This window comes from Abramis brama (genome assembly GCF_963993115.1).
Source record: "Abramis brama genome assembly, chromosome: 10".
Lineage (NCBI taxonomy): Eukaryota > Metazoa > Chordata > Actinopteri > Cypriniformes > Leuciscidae > Abramis > Abramis brama.
In genome coordinates this window covers 915,415-938,858 of record NC_139972.1, presented here as the reverse complement: position 1 = coordinate 938,858, position 23,444 = coordinate 915,415, and the positions used below count along the sequence as shown (strand labels likewise).

The 23,444-nt window shown below is 35.8% G+C and overlaps 1 protein-coding gene across 1 annotated transcript in view; it reads left to right on the top strand.

Moving 5' to 3' along the window:
* Positions 1-930: 930 nt before the first annotated feature.
* The window catches only part of LOC311091368 (NLR family CARD domain-containing protein 3-like), a 58,384-nt gene continuing 35,870 nt past the window's right edge, over positions 931-23,444 (top strand). The window contains exons 1-9 of the mRNA XM_084127297.1: positions 931-1,080; positions 5,136-5,230; positions 6,054-6,164; positions 6,819-6,947; positions 13,064-13,159; positions 13,357-15,084; positions 17,979-18,050; positions 18,555-18,728; positions 20,123-20,296. Coding sequence (XP_083983423.1) covers positions 5,181-5,230; positions 6,054-6,164; positions 6,819-6,947; positions 13,064-13,159; positions 13,357-15,084; positions 17,979-18,050; positions 18,555-18,728; positions 20,123-20,296 — 2,534 coding nt within the window. The 5' untranslated portion in view covers positions 931-1,080; positions 5,136-5,180. The remainder of the gene's footprint in view (positions 1,081-5,135; positions 5,231-6,053; positions 6,165-6,818; positions 6,948-13,063; positions 13,160-13,356; positions 15,085-17,978; positions 18,051-18,554; positions 18,729-20,122; positions 20,297-23,444) is intronic.

Genomic DNA, 23,444 nt, shown 5'->3' with positions numbered 1-23,444 from the left:
AAGTAGAGAATGCTGCATTTATCAATATAGTTCTTCATTATATTGGTTACAGTATCTATATGGTCAATAAAGTGATGCTAATGTTTAAAGTCATTATTCTAAGTTAACACATTTTACCTTAATTTAAAGGTCAATACATTTTACTTTATATATCATTTAATGTAAGCTACAAATATCACTTAAATATCAGTCATTACATATAAATATCATATTTTGAAAAATACAGGTGAGAAAGACCAATACAATCATTTTCACCATTGCTTTACAGTAGGATTTGGTAACTTTATTGGAAATTGCTATTAATTTTCCTTGTTAATCACCGTTACAACTTGATTTATGTTGTGTTAACACACACACAAAACGAAAATAAAACTAATGTAATTATAAATAGTTGAGTAATAAAGTAATTTTTAATACTTTTAGCTTTTAAGGTTTACATTTAGAGAAAAATTTCATGCAGGTAGGAAGAGAACATTATAAAATATAATACACACTCACAGGCTATTATGCAAGATCTGTATCTTATAACATAAAAACGGGAAATTTGGTTTATGAAAGAATTCCATATTAAAGATCAATACGATCAAACACTTTTTTTTTTTTTTTTTTTTAAAGAAAATAGGTACTGTAGCCTGTATTTTATACACATATTTTATTCTGACATAAATGTTGTCGCGATATCGACATAATATAAAAATCAAGAAAAAACGAGAAATAATAACGCATTTCCGCTTCTGAAAGGGCTTCCGTACGGTTTTAATTGGATGGTTGGAAAATGCCTAGACCGGTTTGAAAACGCCCAATAATTGGGAAACACCTTCTTGTTGTTCCGCAGAGACCCTTGGGCATGAGACGTGGTGCTCTCGTGAACGCGCGTCTCTCTCTCTCTCTCTCTCTCGTCACAAATGCAAAGTGAAAGTAAGTTCTCCTGTCGCCATTTTGAGGAGGAAAAATACGAACGCGACATGGAAAACAGAGCATCTAAAATTTTATCAACGTTTAAGAAGGAATTTCCGTGTAGTTTTATGATGATAAAGCTGGAGGATTTGAGATCCTGTATCTTGTAAAAGTTTGATCAAGGTGAGTGTTCATGTGTGACTTTCTCATATTAATATGAATCTCTGGAGGACATTTTAAGTGATTGTTTTATATAAAACCTTGAATAAAGGGTTTCTTTCACTTCAAGGTTTCTTTAGTGTTTCGTGATGTTTGTTATTCTTCAGAAGTTTAACAGTTTGTGTAAACATGCATAGCTCAAATCACACCTCACAGACAAACGCCTTTTTTTTTTACCGGTGTTACAATATATTCAGTTCCTGAAATATTTGGTTCCAATGGGTGGAGCTATCATGAATATTCACGAGACCATTAGCGTGGGCGGGGCGACAAATACAAGTGAGTGGAACAGAAATTATTAGCGTGAGCGCCTCAGATCGCGTCCTAAACTACTCATAACTATTCGTTTCTGAGATTAAGCTTTTTAAATGTCTATTATTGTATGTTTAAATAAATATTTACAGATATATTCTTGTGTTTTGATTCTGTCTCCCAAAGTTGTCTGTAGGTTATTATTGAAATAGCTTTTATATGATATATAATAACACAAGACAACATACGAACTTGGAGTTGCATGTTGTTGGAAGCTTTGGATGTTGCTTTACGCTTAACTGAAAATCTTTTTGATACACAACTGTCAAAGGTTATCATAAATGTTAGGCTTCAGTTGCTTTAACAGTTGTTTTCTCTAGCAATGCTTTAGAACGTTGGTCAAATTAAGTGATAATTATTTAAATTGTATTGATGTATACATAGCAAGGTCCAGCTAAAGTAATGTTATACTCAGTTTGTGCAATTTGTCGTTTTGAATGTACCATTCCAAAGGTAAGTGCACCTAATTGTAATAAAACAGAGACAAAACTCTAGCAAATTGATTCATTTAATTTTGTTTTTTATTTGACACTGCCAAATTTCATATTTTCTTTCATTGATATCATGCATGGGAGTGCAAAATTAAGGGTGTTTACATCTAGGGCAAATAAAAACCTCACTGTATAATATAGTATAAGACCTCATCTAAAAGTAGTATGCTTTGATCATAAAGAGACAGAGAAATCACTAAGTGTTACTTAACTCACCTCTCATTGTATAGGTCTGTGCCCTTCTAAGGACATATTTTTCATTTTTCATTTTTTTCACCATGAGGAACCTTTCCAGATTCTTTAAATTCATACAAGGTTTTAAACATTTCCTTATCTATATTGACAGCCAAAATGACAAATTCAACAAAGATGGGTAGGTTTATTTACACGAATTGTGGTTAAGACTCGTTATTCTAAAACATCACCATAACTAATTGGATGATGAATGCTTTGCAAACTATATGTAATGAACCAATTATTTATTGGCCAAAGCTGTACAATAGTAAATTGCACCGAAATAGAGATCAGAAAAGAAGTTTATCAGGTGTGGTGGGATATGGACATATAATTAAATATTATTCTCATTTAAAGAATATAATACATATAATTTTTATAATATAAAACATTATGCATAAAGTTATCTACCTATCCTAAATACATATACATATATACATGTTTAGTGTTTCAGATGTGCTTTCCCCCATCATGTTTGTGGATGATACAACCCTTGTTCTTTCACATTCACATTTTAGTACGTTAATGAGCATGGAAAATGTTGGCTTAGTTGCTTACACTGCTTGGTTCACGTTAAATAAATTATCTCTAAATATTAAGAAATGTAATTTTGTTATTTTCAGTGGCAAAAAAACATACAACAAAGAACTAGCGCAAATTAGAATTGGGCCTGTTGAGATGCTTCAGTTAACAACAACAACAAAATTTTTAGGAGTTATTATTGATGAAGGTTTGAGTTGGAGAGGACACATAGACTATGTTTGTGGCAAAATTAACAAGTCAATTGGCATAATAAGGAGGATTAGTCATCTTGTTACTCCAAAATGTCTCTGTACCCTATATTACAGTTTAATCTATCCATATTTGTCTTATTCTAACATGGTGTGGGGGAGCACATTTCCTACAAAGCTACATAAAATTTTAATTCGCCAGAAACGGTTTGTCAGGATAGCGACTCGTTCAGGTTCCCACACATCTTCAGCTATGTTATTTAAGAAACTGCAGATTTTTTCAATTTTTGACATTAACACCTTCCAAATATGTGTTTTCATGTACAAATTATTTTCATCGGAAGGAAAGATTCCTGGTCAGTTCATGTTATACTTTAAAGCTAACTCAGCTGTTCATGCCCATAATACCAGGCAGGTAATGGATCTCCATCCTCCAAACTTTACCACATGTAGAGGCCAATTTTCAATAAGATTTAAAGGTACACAGATATGGAATAGATTTTCTCATGTGGCGAGACAATGCACCTCAGTAGAGAGTTTTAAAAGAGTTTTAAGAGGTCTGCTGATGAACTAGTTTGTGCACTTGGTTGTTTCTATATTTTTTTGTATTTTTATTTTACTGAGAAGTGCTTGCTGTTTTATCACCAGTATTATCATGACATATTTTGTTTTTTTTTTTTGTTTTTTTCTTTTATTAATGTTTGTATGAGTTGTATTATATTGTGTTTGCATTCTTTGGTTATTTTTTATCTTTCTTTGGTGGAGGCTTTAGATAAGCCATACTGGCTTTTTGCCTTCTCCGGCACTGCATCAGTTTGTCCTTGGTGTTGTACTTCCTTTAATTTGTGCAAATAAATTAATAAAAAAAATATACATACATAAAATTGATAAACAAAAAAATTTTCCTCAACATATTTCTGTGAAAAAATGATTGTTTTTTTTTTAAAGCAGTCACTCATTAACTCGAAATTACTTTTATAGTAAGATACAGTGTCTTAAAATGACATATTTTATTCATATTCATCTGTAAAAACGTGAATGTTAGACAAGAGAAAAACATGGGATCAAGGACAAAATTAATACAGCAGGACTAAAAAAATATTTACTATATTATTCAAATATGTATTTATGAATATACCTTTCCTTAATATTTCGGTAGCCTATACCCATGCCTTCTACACCAGTGTGTTGTTGTGTTCACTTGTTTACAAAAAGATTTCATAAGATAAGAATGATAACATTACTAAACTGATAAGATGTAGGCCTAATTTTTATGATTAGCCTAATGGTTAGTCATTATTATCAATTAATTTGACCAACGTTCTAAAGCATTGCTAGAGAAAACACCTGTTAATGCATCTGAAGCTTAACATTTATGATAACCTTTGATAAAGTAAAGGTTGTGTATCAAAAAGATTTCCAGTTGAGTGTAAAGCAACATCCAAAGCATGCAACATGCAACTCCAAGTTTGTATGTTGTCTTGAGCTATTAGCCTATAATTTAAAGGCTTTTTTAATAATATGCAGACAACTTTGGGAGACAGAATAAAGACACAAGAATATATTTGTAAATATTTATTTGAACAGCAATCACACACCTTTAAAAATCCTAATCTCAGTCATTCATGAGAAACGAACAGTTCTATCAAATGTAAAAGAAAATTGAAAAAATATACCTTTATTGTAGGTCTTGCAACGCTTCAGGATCAGGTCTGTAATAGTTCAGGTAAACTCAGAGTACTGAAACACATGCTACAAAACGATTAATTATTTATAAAATATATACAAGTAGTTTAAGCTTATCTTCGTTCAACTTTATTACCTGTTTGAAATAAATAATCCATAAAACAAAACGCGATCTGAGGCGCTCACGCTAATAATTTCTGTTCCACTCGCTTGTATTTGTCGCCCCGCCCACGCTATGGTCTCGTGAATATTCATGATAGCTCCACCCATTGGAACCAAATATTTCAGGAACTGAATATATTGTAACACCGGATCAGTGAGTGTCGATGTGGGTCGGGGTTTGTTTTCTTTTTCACCCGAACATGTTCAATCAGCGTTTCTCGGTGTCAGTTATTTTTCATAAATTCTAACTCAAACGGCCGTGTTTGTGTGCGAAAAGGCCCAGTGAGCTTGAGTTAACACAGTCACATGATCCTTTATCTCCCACACTCCAGATATGTTCAGCTAATGAAGGTTGTTTCATTTAATCATTTAATTTAGTGTGTGAATGTTTCTTCTTTCAGAGTCAGTGGAGGAGATCAAACTCATCAGATTCTCCTGTATCTTAATCATGGCTGATTCACAAGGATCCAGAGATGGAGATTTTCCTCCAGGATTCAGGTACTTTCAACAAACACTGTTAATGGTGCTCTAAGCGATCCGGGGAGACGTTACTTCTTGTTGACATTCGAATTGTTGTCAAACAAAACGGAGGCTAGCTAGACCCTCCCTCCTCCTCATCCCTTCTCCTCCCTCCTCCCCTCCCTTCGACACAAAGGAAAGTCAAAATAGTCACTACAAACAATGTTAAGTTTTACTGATACTTCATTCAATGTGTAATGTCGCCAAGTTAGATAAATGCTTTTATATATTGCAGAACAGAATGCAGAAAAGAGAAACATTAAAATCGTTTCGACACCTGAGGTTATAACTATAGCTCCCATACAAGGACGCAATAATAGCAAAATAACATTAGCTTTGCGTTTCCCAGTGAGCATAAACAACGGCGGCGGCGTAAACAAATTTAGTCAAAGTTGTCAATAGCCTATAAATGAACATTCAAATTCATAACAAACAGTGGGTGAAAACAATCGTTCACACAAATTGTCGCCCTACTGTGAATTTGCTTGATCATTTACAATAGAGATTGATTGCTAACGTTAGCTGCTAGAAACATAGCCTACATGTTGTATTCACCAAAGTTAACGCTGACTGCATAGATCTAGCTAATTACATCCTTGTGTTGGTTTGGCGAACATGTACGTCAGTAAGGAAAGAAAAATGGATTTACCTGTTCTGCAAAAACAGAGCAACTATGTCGGATTGGAAGCCCTTCTGCCGGCGGAGTTCTCGCCAGTTTATTCCGATGTAAATTCGGGACTTCGCGTGTAAAGAATGAACACAATAATCTAAAGGATTAAACTGAATCTGTTCTCTGTTCCAGTTCAGTCCAGCAGAAGAGCTCAAACCCAGAGTCCAGCTGTGTGTCTATGAAGAGTAACCAGTCTATGGAGAAGCCAGAAACGTTTAAGAGTGGAGACAAACCTAACCTCAGGTATATAATTTTTTCATAAAATATGTGCTTATAGTATGACACTTTTGATTAGATGCATAATTTATCTCAGTCAGTCAGTCTAATACTAGCAATGACAGCAAGTAAATGTGAGATGAGATTTTTTCCACCTTTATATAATGGAGTAGGTGTAAAATTTAGCAGATTTTTCTAACCGCTGGTTCAGATTTGTTGAAAGCTTCACAGTGTCTGGTCAGAACAGTGATGTTTCACAGCAAGAGCACCGTTACTAGAGTACAGTAAGGTGGATTATCTTTAAAGGTCAGCTAAACATTGGTCTCTTTAGTCGGTTGAGTCTTCGTCCTCCATTGTGCCTTTGAGAAGAGTCATGTGATCATGGTTGATGTTGAATCATTCTAAAATTCTAGTTGTTTTCAATTTGTTTGTTTTGAATTCATAATTCCTAATATTTGTTACATTTTTTTTAATCATGCTTAACATTTGCAAAACAGTAAGTTAATTTTTCAAAAAGTAGAAATTTTAATTTTTCTCAAAGTTTGAAACACAGTGCAAAACACACTGAGTTACAGACACTAAAGCAAATGTGTTACAACACTCCCTGGTCTTTCCTAAGACAGAAGTTTCCTGTAAAAGTGCACAACATTTCTAAATCTTTCTGCTTTTTATTTTACTTAGTTTTGAAACCAGTTCAGTCCATCAGAAGAGATCAAACCCAGAGTCCAGCTGTGTGTCTATGAAGAGTAACTGCTCTATGGATCCGCCAGAACCAGTGTTTAAGAGTGGAGACAAACGGCCTGATCTCAGGTATTATCAAAAGTTATATTTATAGTATTTGATTTTTTTTTTTTTTTTTTTAATTCTCTTTATTAAGGTTTTTTACATATTAAATACAGAAAGACAAAAACACAATAACAAACAACATACATCAGAGGGCATCATTTCTATTTCCATGCTAAGCCAATCAATTAAACATTCTCACCAAAGTAATCTATGAAAGTTTGCCACATTGAATAAAATATTTCAGACTTCCCCCTTAACAAGTATTTAATTTTCTCCAATTTCAAATGACCCATTATGTCTTTCATTAAGGCTGAGTGAGCAGGGGGCATTTTTTGTTTCCAACACAAGAGAATCAGTCTCCGTGCTAACAAGGTCACAAAACAAACCATGCTGTTTTGGGTGTCCGAAAGTTGTACATTGACTGGTTTCACACCAAAAAGAGCCCAAATTGGATCTGGCTTAAGCTGTTTTTTCAAAATCTTGGAAAGGGTTTGAAATATAGTGTTCCAGTAGGTCGTAATGTGAGGACAATTCCAAAACATATGTGCAAGAGAAGCTGGCCCTTGTGAACATCTGTCACAAGAAGGACTAATGGAAGGAAACATCTTTGACAACTTTAATTTGGATAAATGCACTCTGTGTAGCACCTTGAACTGCAAAAGACCATGTCTAATACAAACAGAGGTAGAATGAACATTTCTTTGGGCTTTTGACCATTGATTGTCTGTAATAGACACCCCTAGGTCATCTTGCCAGGCTCTTTTCAAATGGTCCAATGTAGGTGTTGTTTCTTCCTGTGATAGCACATTGTGGATTTTAGCAATTAGCCCTCTTTGAAATGGATTAGACAAAAACACTGTTTCCATTGCAGAGTTTAGGGGCTGATTAGGGAAAGACGGAAATAAGCCCTTAACAAAACTTCGGATCTGTAGGTATTTAAAGAAATCTTTACTTTCCAATCTGTATTTGCTCTGTAATTGTTTGAATGTGGGAAATGTATTTTCAATAAATAAATCTTTTAAACATTGAATACCTTTATGTTCCCACTGAAGAAATGTCATATTTAAGACTGATGGAGGAAATGTATGATTATTAATCAATGGACTTAAAGCTGACGCACCCCTCCATCCGTAATGCATCCTAATCTGGGACCAGATTTTAACTGAATGAGAAACTACTGGGTTCTCAAGTTTTTGTTTTGAAATAGGCAAAGCTGAATAAAGTAATGCTTTTAACGAGGTGGGATAACAGCTTTCATTTTCCATCCTACTCCAATCAGCCCCCTGAGTGGACAACCAAAACGACATTGAGCGGATATTACATGACCAGTAGTAACGTCGGAAACAGGGTAATCCCATTCCTCCCTGGCAAGTTGTTCTTTGCAAGAACATTTTCTTGATTCTTGGAGTTTTTCCATTCCATATAAAATATGACATGAGGGAATCTAGTTTATTAAAAAATGCCTTGGCTATCCAAATAGGAATACATTGGAACAAGAACAGAAACTTAGGCAGAACATTCATTCTAATAATATTTATTCGACCTGCTAATGAAAGTGGTAGATTTTTCCATGAATCTATATCTTTTTTCGTTTGATCATATAATTTCAAAAAGTTGTGCTTAAAGAGGCCGTTATATTCCTGCGTAATATTTATCCCAAGATATTTAAATTTAGTTGAGATTGAAAAGGGAAAGATATTAAACACATTAGTATTCATACGGGCTTTAGAATTAATTGGAAATAAGACACTTTTTGATAAGTTCAATTTGTAACCTGATACTGCTCCAAATTCTTTCAAAATTTCCATTATCACAGGAACAGATTTAACAGGGTTTGAAATATATAGTAACAGATCGTCCGCGTACAAAGAAACCTTATGATCCATTTTTCCCCTTTTAATCCCAATGAACTCCTCCGTTGCACGTAATAAAAGAGCCAGGGGTTCAATGGCTAATGCAAAAAGTAATGGCGAGAGCGGGCAGCCCTGTCTAGTCGAGCGGCTGAGAGGGAAATAACTTGAATGCATATTGTTAGTCCGCACTGATGCTTGGGGTTGGGCATATAATAATTTTACCAAAGATATAATTTTTGGGCCAAATCCGAACTTTGACAGGGTCGAAAAGAGATAATCCCACTCGACCCTGTCAAAAGCTTTTTCCGCATCCAAGGAAAGTAAAATTTCAGGGTGTAGATTTTTTTTTTCCTGAGTGTGAATTATATTTAGTAATCTTCTAATATTAAAAAACAACTGTCTATTTTTGATGAACCCAGTTTGGTCCTGTGAAATGATTGTCGGTAAGATTGTTTCCAGTCGTGTAGCTACAATTTTTGCAAGTATTTTATTGTCCACGTTGAGTAAGCTCACCGGTCTATAAGACGCGGGGTCTAAGGGGTCCTTGTCTTTTTTGTGAATAAGAGAAATGCTTGCATGGTAAAATGTTGGAGGTAGAGAGCCCCTATGTAAGGCTTCATTAAATACATCTAACAGCAATATCGAGATCTGCTCTTTAAAGGCTTTATAAAATTCTGAAGTGTAGCCGTCTGGACCAGGCGCTTCAGAATTTTGCATACTATTTATAGCTTGTTCAATTTCTTGCTTTGTTATGGGTTTTTCCAGTTGTTCTAGATTTTCTAAACTAATTGTTGGAATAGACATTTTATCAAAAAACATATCTATGAGTGTGGGTTTTTTCTTGGATTCTGAAGTATATAGTTTTTTATAGAAACATTTAAATGTATCATTTATCCCCTGTAGGTCTCTTGTAACTTGGCCTGAATCCGTGCGGATTTCCGTAATCATCCTTGATGCAGTTTGTTTTTTAATTTGTTGAGCCAAAATCTTGCCCATTCTTTCCCCTTGTTCATAATATCTATGCCTTGCTTTGGTCAACATTTTAACTGTTCTTGAAGTGTATACTAATTCCAGTTCTGTCTGCAAAGCCAGCTTTTTCTTGTGTAGAGTTATTGAGGGACTAGATGAATGTTGCCTATCCGTTTCTGTTATTTCTTTTTTTAGTTGAGTTTCTTTTTCCCTTTGTTGCTTGTTTTTCAGGCTTTTCCATGAAATTACCTGGCCTCTAATGAATGCCTTTAGCGCTTCCCAGAGGGTGGATTTTGTGACATCTGGAGTGTCATTAAATGATAAATATAAATTTATGTGCTTTTTTATTTCTTCTATTCCTTCTTTGCTTGATAATATGCTGTTATCAAACCTCCAGATCCTCGATGTTTGATTATATCCGAAAGTTAAATGTAGAGTTAGAGGACTATGATCTGACAACATTAATGTTTCATAATTGCAATGTTTCGTTTGTTGAAGGAGTTTACTATCTATTAAAAAGTAATCTATTCTGGTATAAGTCTGATGAACTGGGGAATAATAAGAATATTGTCGTGTGTTGGGGTGCAGGGTTCTCCAAGGATCTATTATTTTATAAGTATTCATGAAATTCTTAACACTTTTTGCCATTTTAGTCACAGTAACCGGTCTCCGTGATGACCTATCCAGGTCAGAGTCAATCACTAAATTAAAATCTCCCCCAATTATCAGTTGATGAGAGTCCATGTCAGGTATTTTTAATAACAATGAGTTTATAAATTGTTCGTCATCAACGTTGGGCGCATATATATTTACTAATGTGATCAAATTATCATAAAGTTTACCAGTGACAATGATAAATCTGCCTTGAGAGTCTGGTATTATCTTTGAAGCGATAAACGGTACTGTTTTTTTAATTAAAATTGCTGTACCCCTACTCTTTGCACCGAAATTAGAGTGAAATATCTGTCCAATCCATTTATTGCGTAATCTGTTGTGATCTTGATTTTTCAAGTGCGTTTCTTGTAGAAAGCAAATATCCATATCTAGTTTTTTCAAATGTGCTAAAATATTACACCGTTTTATGGTTCCATTAAGCCCTTTGCAATTCCAAGTCACAAATTTGACCAAGTTGTGCGGAATTGTTTTAGCCAACATGGTGTTAACCTTGGTCATGTTTAATTAATGCATGGCAGTGAAAACTATCTTGTGTGACATCGTCTGAAGTAGAACAAAATCTGAACATATGAACTTTTTCAACATCCCTAAACTAAACGTGCTAGGGTAAAAACAAAGAACAAAAAAGATCTTCCTAAAGATCCTTAAGTTCCTAATCCCTAAGTCCGTGGACACTTGACTTACCACTTAACTCCTAAAGTTGTATACTATATACTCCTGGGTCAGATCTCTTGTAGTTGTGGCCCACTCTTATTGAATAAAAGTAGACACAAATCAAATCTAGTGTAGTAATTAAATTTGACTCCTTACCCCCTTCCTTAAACATGAAATTTAAATCAGATTGTTGTCCAATATGCATAGAAAATAGATAAATAAAAAAGAAATAAATGATAAACAAAACGTTAAAGGGGTAGGAGATAAAAAATAAATAAATAAATAAATAAAAAAAAAAAAAAAAAATAGAATACAGTAAAATAAATATACATATGCATATACACACACACCCACACCTCCAGTTATTCCACCCGTCAACACAATTTTTCTTCCCCCTCCTTTTCTCTCTGTCAAATCAACCTTACTTCTATATCCTCTAAAACATGTGTTACAGGCAAAAGAGAAATGTCTTTTAGCATGTTTTCCTTGGTGGCATCACAATTGTATGTTGAAAGGAATACTCAAATACCTTTAATCCTCTACTCCCTGTGCAGTTGGGGCCTGGGTTTTGATAAAGTTTTCAGCTGCCCGTGGGTCAGTGAAGGAATGTTTGGTGCTGCCCATCGTTATGATCAACTTTGCCGGGTAGTACAGACTGTAGGGTATTCCAGCGTCGCGTAGTTTCACCTTAACCGGGTTGAAAGAAGCTCGCAGCTTGCTGACCTCTGGACTCATATCCGGAAAAATATGTACAGGTGATCCTTTGTAAAATAGGTTGCCTTTTCTCCTGGATAGTTGCAGAATCTTCTCCCTGTCGGTGTAGTAGTGTAGGCGAGCTATTATCGCTCTCGGGCGCTCTCCTGCTCGGGGCTTAGGGGCCAGGGTTCTATGAGCTCGATCTATCAAGATTGGTGATTCAAAGTTTTCTTCGCCGAGCACTTCTGAAAAAAACTCTGCTATGAAGCGGCTTGGGTTCCCTGCCTCCATCTCTTCGCTAATTCCCACTACGCGTAGGTTTTGCCTGCGACTTCTGTTCTCCAGGTCCATGTATTTTTCCTGCAGTTTATTGTAGTCCTTCTGTAAGGTTGCGTGTGCTTTGTCCATGGCGGTTATTTTGTCCGAAACATCACAGAGAGATCTTTCCATCTCTCTCTGTGTGTCTGCCGTTTCAGTGTGGGCCCTGTGCAATGTTTCTATTTTCTGTGAAAGTTCGTTTCGGAGCGTGTTGATATCCGCTTTAGCTTCCTCCCGTAGCGATGTGATGTCTTTGCGTATATCTTGATGCATAATCTCGATTTCCGCTTTAATATCATTCTTTAAATTTTCGCGGTATGCACGTAGTTCACTTCGAAATATTCCCACAGAAAGAGGCGTTTCTTCTTCCGCCATCATGCCCTCATCTTGTGAGCAGGCCAGAGCTTCACTAGCTGGAGCAGTGTTAGCCGGGGCTTTGTCAGCCTGTGCTGCAATAGCATTCGCAGTGCCGGTTGAGGCCTTGTTAGCAGAGTCGTTAACCGGAGCAGTGCCAACCGGTGCGGGTGTGGCTTGGAGAGTTTTTTGTGTGTATTTCCGAGTGCCCTTCATATCAAATATTGTCCTAAATTATTTTTATAAGTGAATTGCTGACAAAGGGCGATGTTCGTTGACCCAGGATATTTAAATTGTTAAAACTTTTGCGGAGCTGCCTAACTTCGCTGCTCACTCCATTCGGCCGGAAGCGGAAGTCCTAGCATTTGATTTTTATTAAATTATTATTAATTAATATACAGCAGTTTAATGGTCTGAATTTGAACCCGAATAATTCTAAGTTCAAAACCTATAAGTTTCAGTCTATTAATGATTATCATTGTGCTCTTGTGTAAAGCTCTATGTATTATATTGTTAATACATTCACACACTGTAAAAGCTGTTGGTCTGTTACTCAGTTAATGACACAATTACATCAATATCAGTGTGTCTGATTCTTTACCCTCTTCATTCTGATTTAAGGTCAAATCTTCTATCCAGACCAGTTAAAAACAAAACTGTGTCCAAGCCTGTGATTCAACCACAAGACTTTAATGAAAGCATGTATCCTGGTTTCAGGTAAAATGCAGGACTTTTGTTGTTGTTTAATTTTAGGTGCAGCAATTCACATCACACATCACTCAAACACATAATTAATGATTGAAACTTTTCAGAAACCTAATGATGTTCTTTGTCCCATAATACAGCAAACAATTTTTTTTGCAATTCATTTACTTATCTGACTTGTGTAATAATATAGTATTTAAATCTTACAGCCATGACTCTAAACCTGCTGAAGTCCTCAACACATTGAGATCAAATCTGAGAAAGAAGTTTGAGTGTTTGTATGAGGGAATATCAAAGCAGGGAAACCCAGCACTCCTGAATGAGATCTACACAGAGCTCTACATCACAGAGAGTGGAAGTGGAGAGATCAATAATGAGCATGAGGTGAGACAGATTGAGACACAGTCCAGGAGAGCAGAAACAGAGGACACACCGATCAAATGCAGTGACATCTTCAGACCTTTACCTGGACAAGACAAACCCATCAGAACTGTGCTGACAAAGGGAGTCGCTGGCATTGGAAAAACAGTCTCTGTGCAGAAGTTCATCCTGGACTGGGCTGAAGGGAAAGAGAATCAGGACGTCCAGCTCATATTTCCACTTGCTTTCAGAGAGCTCAACTTAATGAAGGACAAAACACTCAGTCTTTCAGATCTTCTTCATCGCTTCTTCCCTGAAACCAAAGAAATGGACATATCCAGTGATGAGTATAAAGTGTTGTTCATCTTTGATGGTCTGGATGAGTGTCGTCTGTCTCTGGATTTTCAGAGCGATGTGAGGTTGTGTGATGTGACTGAATCAGCCTCAGTGGACGAGCTGCTGACGAACCTCATTGTGGGGAATCTGCTTCCCTCTGCTCTCATCTGGATCACCTCCAGAGCAGCAGCAGCGGATCTCGTCCCCTCTGAATGTGTCCATCGAGTGACAGAGGTACGAGGCTTCAGTGACACACAGAAGGAGGAATACTTCAGGAAGAGAATCAGTGATCGGCGTCTGGCCGACAGGATCATCTCACACCTGAAGTCATCAAGGAGCCTCTTTATTATGTGTCACATCCCAGTGTTCTGCTGGATCTCAGCCACTGTTCTAGAGAAGATGTTGAGTGAAGCAGAGAGAGGAGAGATTCCCAAGACTCTCACTCAAATGTACACACACTTCCTGCTCATTCAGACCAACATCAAACATGAGAAGGACTATGAGAAGAAAGTGAAAGATGAAGACATGATTGTCAAACTGGGGAAACTGGCGTATCGGCAGCTTGTGAAAAGCAACCTGATCTTCTATGAGGAAGACCTGAGCGAGTGTGGCATTGATGTGGCAGAAGCATCATTTTACTCAGGATTGTGCACTCAGATCTTCAGAGAGGAGTTGGGCTTGTATCAGGGGAAAGTCTTCTGCTTTGTTCATCTGAGCATTCAGGAGCATCTAGCAGCTCTATATGTGCATCTCTCCTTTATCAACAATAACATCAATGTGTTTGACCAGATTGACAAACCAACTAATGAAGACACAGTTTCCCTATCTGATCTCCATCAGAGAGCTGTGGATGAGGCTTTAAACAGTAAAAATGGGAATCTGGACCTTTTCCTTCGTTTCCTTCTGGGTCTGTCAGTGGAGTCTAATCAGAGTCTCTTACAAGAACTAAAGACACAGACAGCAAACAGCTCTCACAACAACGAGGAAACAGTTGACTATATTAAAGAAAAGATCAGTAAGAATCCCTCTCCAGATAAATTCATCAATCTGTTTCACTGTCTGAATGAACTGGGTGATCTTTCTCTAGTGAATGAAGCTGAACCTCATATGAGCTCTGGAGGATTACGTGATGTGAAACTCTCCTCGTCTCAGTGGTCAGCTTTAGTGTTTGTGTTGTTGTCCTCAGAGAAGACACTGCAGGTGTTTGACCTAAGGAGATTAATTGGAGCCAGAAATGATCGGTAAGTAACACTGAGTGCAATCATTACAGTCTAAAACATTAAGAACAAAGAGAAACTCAGATATCAGAGGTGTTTAACCCCCTGAGGTCGGCAATCGCGCCGGCGCGATAGGCGCGATAGGCTCGCTTTCGAAAAAGAGATTCATTTTGCTCTGTTGACTTTGATATTACAAACAAGTTTCATACATCAATCGATTCTGTTAAATGTGTATTATTTTTGTGTATACTCACAATAAAAACAAAGTGTTGTGCTTTTTGCCAAATAAAGAAAAATAAACATGATGTGAGTTCTGCTTTCTCTCTGTCAGTGTAGTCCATTCTGAAACGCGTCCGAAAATGAACAATAACTCAGCGAATACTCAGTCAAACAGACATACAGACACACAGGCATGAAGCTTGAATTCTCTTCTTTTAAATAAAGTAATTTATATAAAAAACAATTATTCTCATCTTGTGAAATCTGTATTAAAAGAGAGCTCTTTACAGCTGATTCAAATGTAATGTGACGCCCACGGAGAGCGCGCGCTATTCAAACGCAAATGGCTGAGGCAATCCACGCAAACCTGTGAACGCCCCCATATCAGCTAGAGAAAACACAAGTTTATTCAGATCATTACTTGTTTACACCGTCTCGCAGCGCTGTGAGGAATAATACTAATGGAAAATACCTCAGAAGTGTGGGTATTTTGAGGAGCAAGGATCAGACTGAGCTGAGGAATACAGTAGTAAGTTTTTTTTCCTTCTCACGTGAATCGGGTTTCTGTTTATGAATGAATGAACGGCAGAGATGCGCGCTGTTTACCACAGCTAGCAAAAAGACAGTTTAAATTTAAATTGTGTTTGTGAATGAATGATAATGTTTTAGCAAACTGTATTGCTATACTGAGGTGAGTAAAAATCGACTGAAATATGTTGAAATAAAATGCAGGCTATTTGTATAAGCAACGTATTAAACTGCAAATTAACATTTATATGCCCTAATATTTCATAAAAACAACGTTACAGTCAGGCGAAATATGAAAGACAACATTTTGTTGACTAGATTTGGGTACAGTTTTTACTGTAGAAAATACTGTAAGATTACACTTGAATTGTTGTTGTAATTGTAACCTTTTTAATAAAAAAATATATTTTCAAGGTAGATGTAAACAAACTATTAAAAGGTAAATATATTTTTTTTCTTTTAATAATTTGTATTGTGTTTTATTAGTAACAAATTTGGGGAGAGAATAAATATTCCAAAACTGAAAATACAGTTTGAGAATTAACTGCACAATTACTAGACATGTTTACCTTGGATATTATACAATTTGCAAGCACAATTTGTGAAAAAAAAAAAAAAAAAAAAATGTATATAAAAAAAATATAAATAAAATGTCTATTTGTGTATAAATATATATACACATATATATATATATATATATATATATATATATATATAAATAAATAAATATATATATATATATATATATATATATATATATATATATATATGTGTGTGCATATATATATATATATATATATATATATATATATGTATATGTATATGTGTGTGTGTGTATATATGAAGAGTTCAGATGCAAAAGCCTCTAAATGCCATCTGAAATTTTCTTCTAGAATGATTTTTATGAAGCTTGTATATTTAAGTTAGCTATAGGTGACACACCTGAATGAATGGCTCATTAAGTATGCAGGGGCATTGTCTCATCAGGTGTGAACTACTAAATATGCATGATCGTTTACGCCCCATCCGCATATTGCCTTTCCAAACTAAAAGTGTTTCACAAAACTTAAATCAATGTATCGTTTTATGTGAATGATTAGGCAGGATGATTTTCACATCATTTTGAAGAAAAAACTCTAGGCGACGAAAACTCCATTAGTCTTATTGACATATATTTAGTATGTGTTTTGTGGCCTTATTTCAGAAACTTTCATTTTTAGTTTTTTCAATAACCATGCATAAACATTATTCTCTCAAAAATGAAAACATGTACATACATGTGGCTCACATATCATGGTAGTCCTGTTTGTGCTAAATAGAGTGTAATTTTTTTTTGCCATTGATGTTTATAAGCAACTGAAAAAAGCACAAATGTCAGGGCATGTCAGAATATCTCAAGGACCCCAAAAACACCCCAGACCTCAGAGGGTTAAATAAGGGAGACATACAAAATGTGCAGAGCAGCGGGTCCCGAGGACTGGAGTTGAGAACCACTGCCTTAGAACACCCTAGCAACACCATATCAACCACTCAGAGCACCCTAGCAACTGCCTAACAACCACCCAGAACACCTTAGCAACCACCCAAAATACCTTAGAACACCCTAGCAACACCATAGCAACCACCCAGAACACCCTAGCAACTGCCTAACAACCACCCAGAACACCCTAGCAACCACCAGAACACCCTAGCAACCGCCTAGCAACCACCCAGAAAACCCTAGCAACCACCCAAAATACCTTAGCAACAGCCCAGAAAACCCTAGCAACACCCTAGCAACCACCCATAACACCATAGCAACCACCTAGCATCCACCCAGAACACCCTAGCAACCACCTAAAATATCTTGGCAACCACCCAGAACACCCTAGCAACACCCTAGCAACCACCCAGAACACCATAGCAACCGCCTAGCAACCACCCAGAACACCTTAGCAATCTACTAGAAACACCTAAGCAACTTTAATTTACTTCAAACTATACTTTAAACTAATTTAAACTTTAAACTAATTAAAACTTTAAACTACTTTAAACTTCAAACTACTTTAAACTTCTTCAAACTTTCTGATCCAAACTTTCACAAGCCAACTTAAAGTTTGTCTCAATTAACTTTTTAATCTAGTTATTGTTAGCATTAATAATTAACTTATTTATTTTTTATTTTCAATTAGTGTCACACAAAACACTGGAGATGAAGTTCTTCAGAAGCTGCTGCCTGTGGTTACAGCAACTAGATGCGCTGTGTAAGTAACACTGAGAACAAGCATCACTGATAAAACATTATAACAGTTCTTACTTAAACATTATACATTAATGATTTAACAAACAATATGAGTCACACTTCAGCTTTTAAACCCTCCACCTATCTGACCTGATTTGTGATCTACGTAACTGTTTTTATGATATTTGTGAGAAATGTATTTTCAAATATATGCATTTATAATGTATGTATATAAACATTTATATTTAGACTTTTTAATATTAATTTTAATTTAAATGTTAATACATTTATTTAGGTAAAAAACAGATATATTCAATGTATTCAATGTATTCCATTTCATCAGTTTTATATAATCTTTCTCCCTCACAAAGATACATAATCTCTTAGAATAACAGTTAAACTTACTGATATATTGAATGAATTGTTTAAAAAAAGAGATATTGCACAAATTATAAACACAATTAATAAAAACAAAGATTTCTGTTTTGATCTGAGAGAATGAAGAGTGTGTCATTGTTCTCTACAGGTTGTGGGATTGTGGAGTCACAGATGAAGGTTGTGCTGCTCTGGCTTCAGCTCTGAGATCAAACCCCTCGCACCTGAGAAAACTGAGTCTGTCTGAAAATAAACTAGGAGATTCAGGAGTGAAGCAGCTTTCTGATCTACTGCAGGATCCTCACTGTAAACTGAAGATACTGTGGTAAGATCATCTCTACCATAAAGAGTGAATAAGGATTAATATGTACAGTAGATAGTGCATACAATATACTGTATCTTATTGATTATTATTGTGACTTATTCACGATACAGCCTCTCATACATTATTGCTTACGTATAATCTGTAGTTAATATATTAAGAGACTATATACAAATAATGGGTGCCGATACAATATGTATTGCGATTTTTAAGAATTGCTATTCTTCAATATTATTGTGATTTTGTTTTTAACACTAGACTATGAGGAAAAGTTAAATCATACACTTATACAGACTGTACATGATGAACAAGATGAGTCATATTTACAAAAACTATTCATCACATCTTTGAGTTTTATTTCAGAAGCATCACACAGTACTACATTCTATTTAATAAATAATTCAATAACAAATACATTTTTTAACAGTCACTTGTCGCCACCTAGTGGCAAAACAATGTAACCGATAAATGCGTTATTTTAAGCGCCAAGTTTCTAACAAAAACTGATTTACTCTTTTGTGATCGCTACCGTAGACATCAGTGTTTATATTTGAACTTTAAACTTTTATCCCAGTACTTCTATGATAATTTTAACTATTGTATCACAGAAATTATGATACAATTATGAGGTTGAAAAGACCTTTTGTGAAGCTGTTTCATGCCAACTCTCTCTGGGTCAGCGGCAGCGCCAACACAGATTTAAAATGATGCGATATGATATTTGGCAAAGGTTTAATAGACAGAGGAATTGGAAGAAGATCGTGTGGGTGTTTGAATGGAGATCACAGTATTGTAAAGATGAATCGTGCAGCTCTACTGTCTTATCTCTCTCTCAGCATATGAGTAGCGCTAGGGCTTTTCAGTGCGTTCAGTCTCACGCCGCTTCCACGCCTCAACTTGAAAGTGATATTACGACACTCATAGATAACGACACATTTCATCCTCTGTTGGAACAAGAGTGGATAACTTATGTCAACCTCGTCTATAAGCAAGGACAAAAATAAAGCAATTGAATTTGAATCAATATCAATTCTGGAATAAGAAAAATCTATTTTAAAACGGTAAACAAAAATATTGCAATAGTTTGGTGAATTTTTTTTTTTTTTTTCAGCCCTAACACACACATGTTCCTTAAAATGTTTACAAATACATTAAGCACACACACACACATACACATGTTGGGTTTCCATGTTTTATGGGGACTTTCCATAGAAAAAAATATTTTCATACTGTACAAACTGTACATTCAATCCCCTAATCCTAACTAATGTATTTTAACAAAGTGAACTGATGAGTATTTATATACATTTCATATTGACATTATAATGTTATTTATTTGTTAAGTGGTCATGTTTATCTCTGGATATAGGCTTAATGTGTGTCATTGTTCTCTACAGGTTGTATAGGTGTGGTGTCACAGATGAAGGTTGTGTTGCTCTGGCTTCAGCTCTGAGATCAAACCCCTCACACCTGAGATATCTGTGTCTGTCTGGGAATAAAGTAGGAGATTCTGGAATCAAGCAGCTTTCTGATCTACTGCAGGATCCTCACTGTAAACTGGAGGAACTGAGGTAAGATCATCTCTACCATAAAGACTCTGAGTGAATAAGGATTAATATGTAGATAGTGTATACAATATATGTTTGGCGTAAGCCCCATCCGGTGGTTTGATAATGATACTATTATGAGGTTTAAAAGACCTTTTGTGAAGCTGTTTCATGCCAACTCTCTCTGGGTCAGCGGCAGCGCCAACACAGATTTAAAATGTTGCGATATGATTTTGTCAAAGGTTTAATAGACAGAGGAATTGGAAGAAGATCGTGTGGGTGTTTGAATGGAGATCACAGTATTTTAAAGATGAATCGTGCAGCTCTACTGTCTTATCTCTCTCTCAGCATATGAGTAGCGCGAGGGCTTTTCAGTGCGTTCAGTCCAAAGTTGCCAGATTGCAAATGTCCAAGTACTGTACCAGAAGCTCAGAATTAAAGTATTTGGAAGAAAATGATCGTACACGGGTCAAACGTACAGAATAGAGCTATTTATTGACCAACAACTTTTTGACACCACATGAAAATGACTTTATTGCTAAAATATCGACCTCAGCTTGAAAACAACTGACCTAAGCATCAGGAAGGAGTGTTAACTTTTCTTTTTTTACTTTTTTCTTCTTCGTGCAAAAGATACAGATATGACATGTTAATGATATACATCTTTGTATTCAATATACAAAAAGAACATTATCTTGTGCTCATGAGAGAGTCATTCTCCACGATGATTGGCCGAGAAGACATAACGTAAGATGAGGTGGAAGACATGCGTAACACCATGTTCACGTTCTTCTCACGGTAGACGTAGAATCCACAGCTAGATCAAGGAGTAAGCCCTATGGTTAAATAGGGATGCTCCGATCAGGATTTTTGCAGCCGATACCGATTACCGATTTCTTGTCATGGTGATCGGCCAATACCAATCCTTAATATACTTAATATAAGACAAAGATAAATACAAACAAAATGGAGAAAATAGAGCAGTCTGATCCTAAAATGGAGAAGTCTCATGTAACTTAAACATTGTCCACAAGTCTGGGCAGGACACAATAACTAATTATTTTTTTTAAATCAACAACATTTAAACTAGTAGAACAAATTGGAGTAGTTTGATGCAACTGATTAGTAGGGATGGGTATTTCAAGCAAAAATAATATTCGAAGATCGCTGGGTATTATTTGAAAATCGCACCCCTCCCCCATGTGCACGCACACATGCATGTATAGGCCACACACATGTGAGAAAAGCAGAGCGCTGTGACGCTTAAATATAACTTAAAAAACGTACACATACGTTTAATATTTATGTTTAAATAATATAATGTTATTTTTTTTATTTCATCTATGTTGATTATATGAAAAGGGAACCGCATGAGATAGGATCATAAGATGCCCAATATATCGGGAGACTTATGGAGTGGGTCAGACATGATTTTGACCACTTAATTAAGTTTTGTTTTGTAGAAAGCCATTCTTTAAAGTGAATTTCGTTTTGTATAAATTGTATCTTAATTTAAATCAATGTTTCATCAACCAGTTGCCTGGATTTAATAAATATAGCAGACAATATCAGGACATGGAGGTGCCGGCGCGTGAACTAGAGCTCGTCTCATTAATGAACCGAAACTCAGCGTATAAGCTACTTGCCTCACAGACCTGAGAACGTATAGAAAGCTTGAAATGTCTACTTTTAAAAAAAAACAATTCAAATCGGAAAGAAACGAGCTACTCTCTGCTTATGCAGGCTAATCCGTATGAAGTGTGCATTTCTCTCTATAGAGGCGCGTTCACTACTGCGAAGATGGCGAGTCAACATCGCCAACTTTATCTTTGCAGCCAGAAAACACTAGTTTATTAATAAACCATTAAAATGTATCATGCTGCATAATCATTACTTTTGCCAGTTCTCTGTGGCAAGCTTTATGCATGCGCTTGAGATGCGGAATAGGCAATATATTACGATAACGCTCATTATGGTTTAGTATTCTCTCCCATATATTTAAGTAATTAAATTAATATAAATATGCGATTAGACTAATGGCTTAAATGAACTACTACTAGTCGATTAGAAAAAAGCTTTAGTCGTGCACGGGCAGCCCTACTTATTTCACATATTTTCTGACCAGCATGTCACTGCGGGCGTTCTGAGCGAGCGGCGCTGAGTCTTCATAAAGATGCTGTCCGCTTTTTCTGCATTTTGGGAAAACAGTCTATTCCTCTTTTCATCCAAAACGTGTGCGGCTATACAAATTGTGTGCCGTCATCAAATTGTGATCGGTTTCTGAGATCGGCCAAGTTTAGTGAGTACCGATCGAGTCATAAAATCGATCCGATCCGATCGATCGGAGCATCCCTAGATTACAACAACCATCATTTGAAGTGTCACACAATTCTGAAACTATCGTACATTATGTGATTTTTTTCATCATTGATCGTACATCGTACAGAGGTCAAAATTATCGTACAAATACGATAATTATCGTGGGTCTGGCAACACTGATTCAGTCTCATGCCGCTTCCACGCGTCCACTTGAAATGGATATTACGACACTCATAGATAGCGACACATTTCATCCTCTGTTGGAACAAGAGTGGCTAACTTCTGTCAACCTCGTATATAAGGAAGGACAAAAAATAAAACAATTTAATTTGAATCAATGTCGATTCTGAAAAAAAGTCCATTTTAAAATCGTAAACAAACAAAAAAAAATCGCCATTAGGTGAATCAATTTTTTTTTTCCCAGCCATAACACACACACACACACACACACACACATTCCTTAAAATGTTTAAAAATACATTAAGCACACACACATTGGGTTTCCATGTTTTATGAGGACTTTCAGAAATCAGAATCAGAAATAGGGGTGTAAATCGGAGCCTTCATGACGATTCAATACCATACCGATTTCTTAAGCCAACGATTTGATTATTTTCGATACTTCAGAATTCCCCACGATATGATTCGATACGATTCAATACTAGATATTTTTACATGATATCCATTAAGTTTCAAATAAATCAACAAAAAAATAAATAATTTGCCTTTTATTGAGAATACAGAAACAGTATTCTATTCACATAATGTGTATGTTACACTGTAGCAGTCTTTATCTTTGCAAATGGCAACATCTCTTACCACTGCTCCATCTGTTTTCCTGAAGCCAAAATAT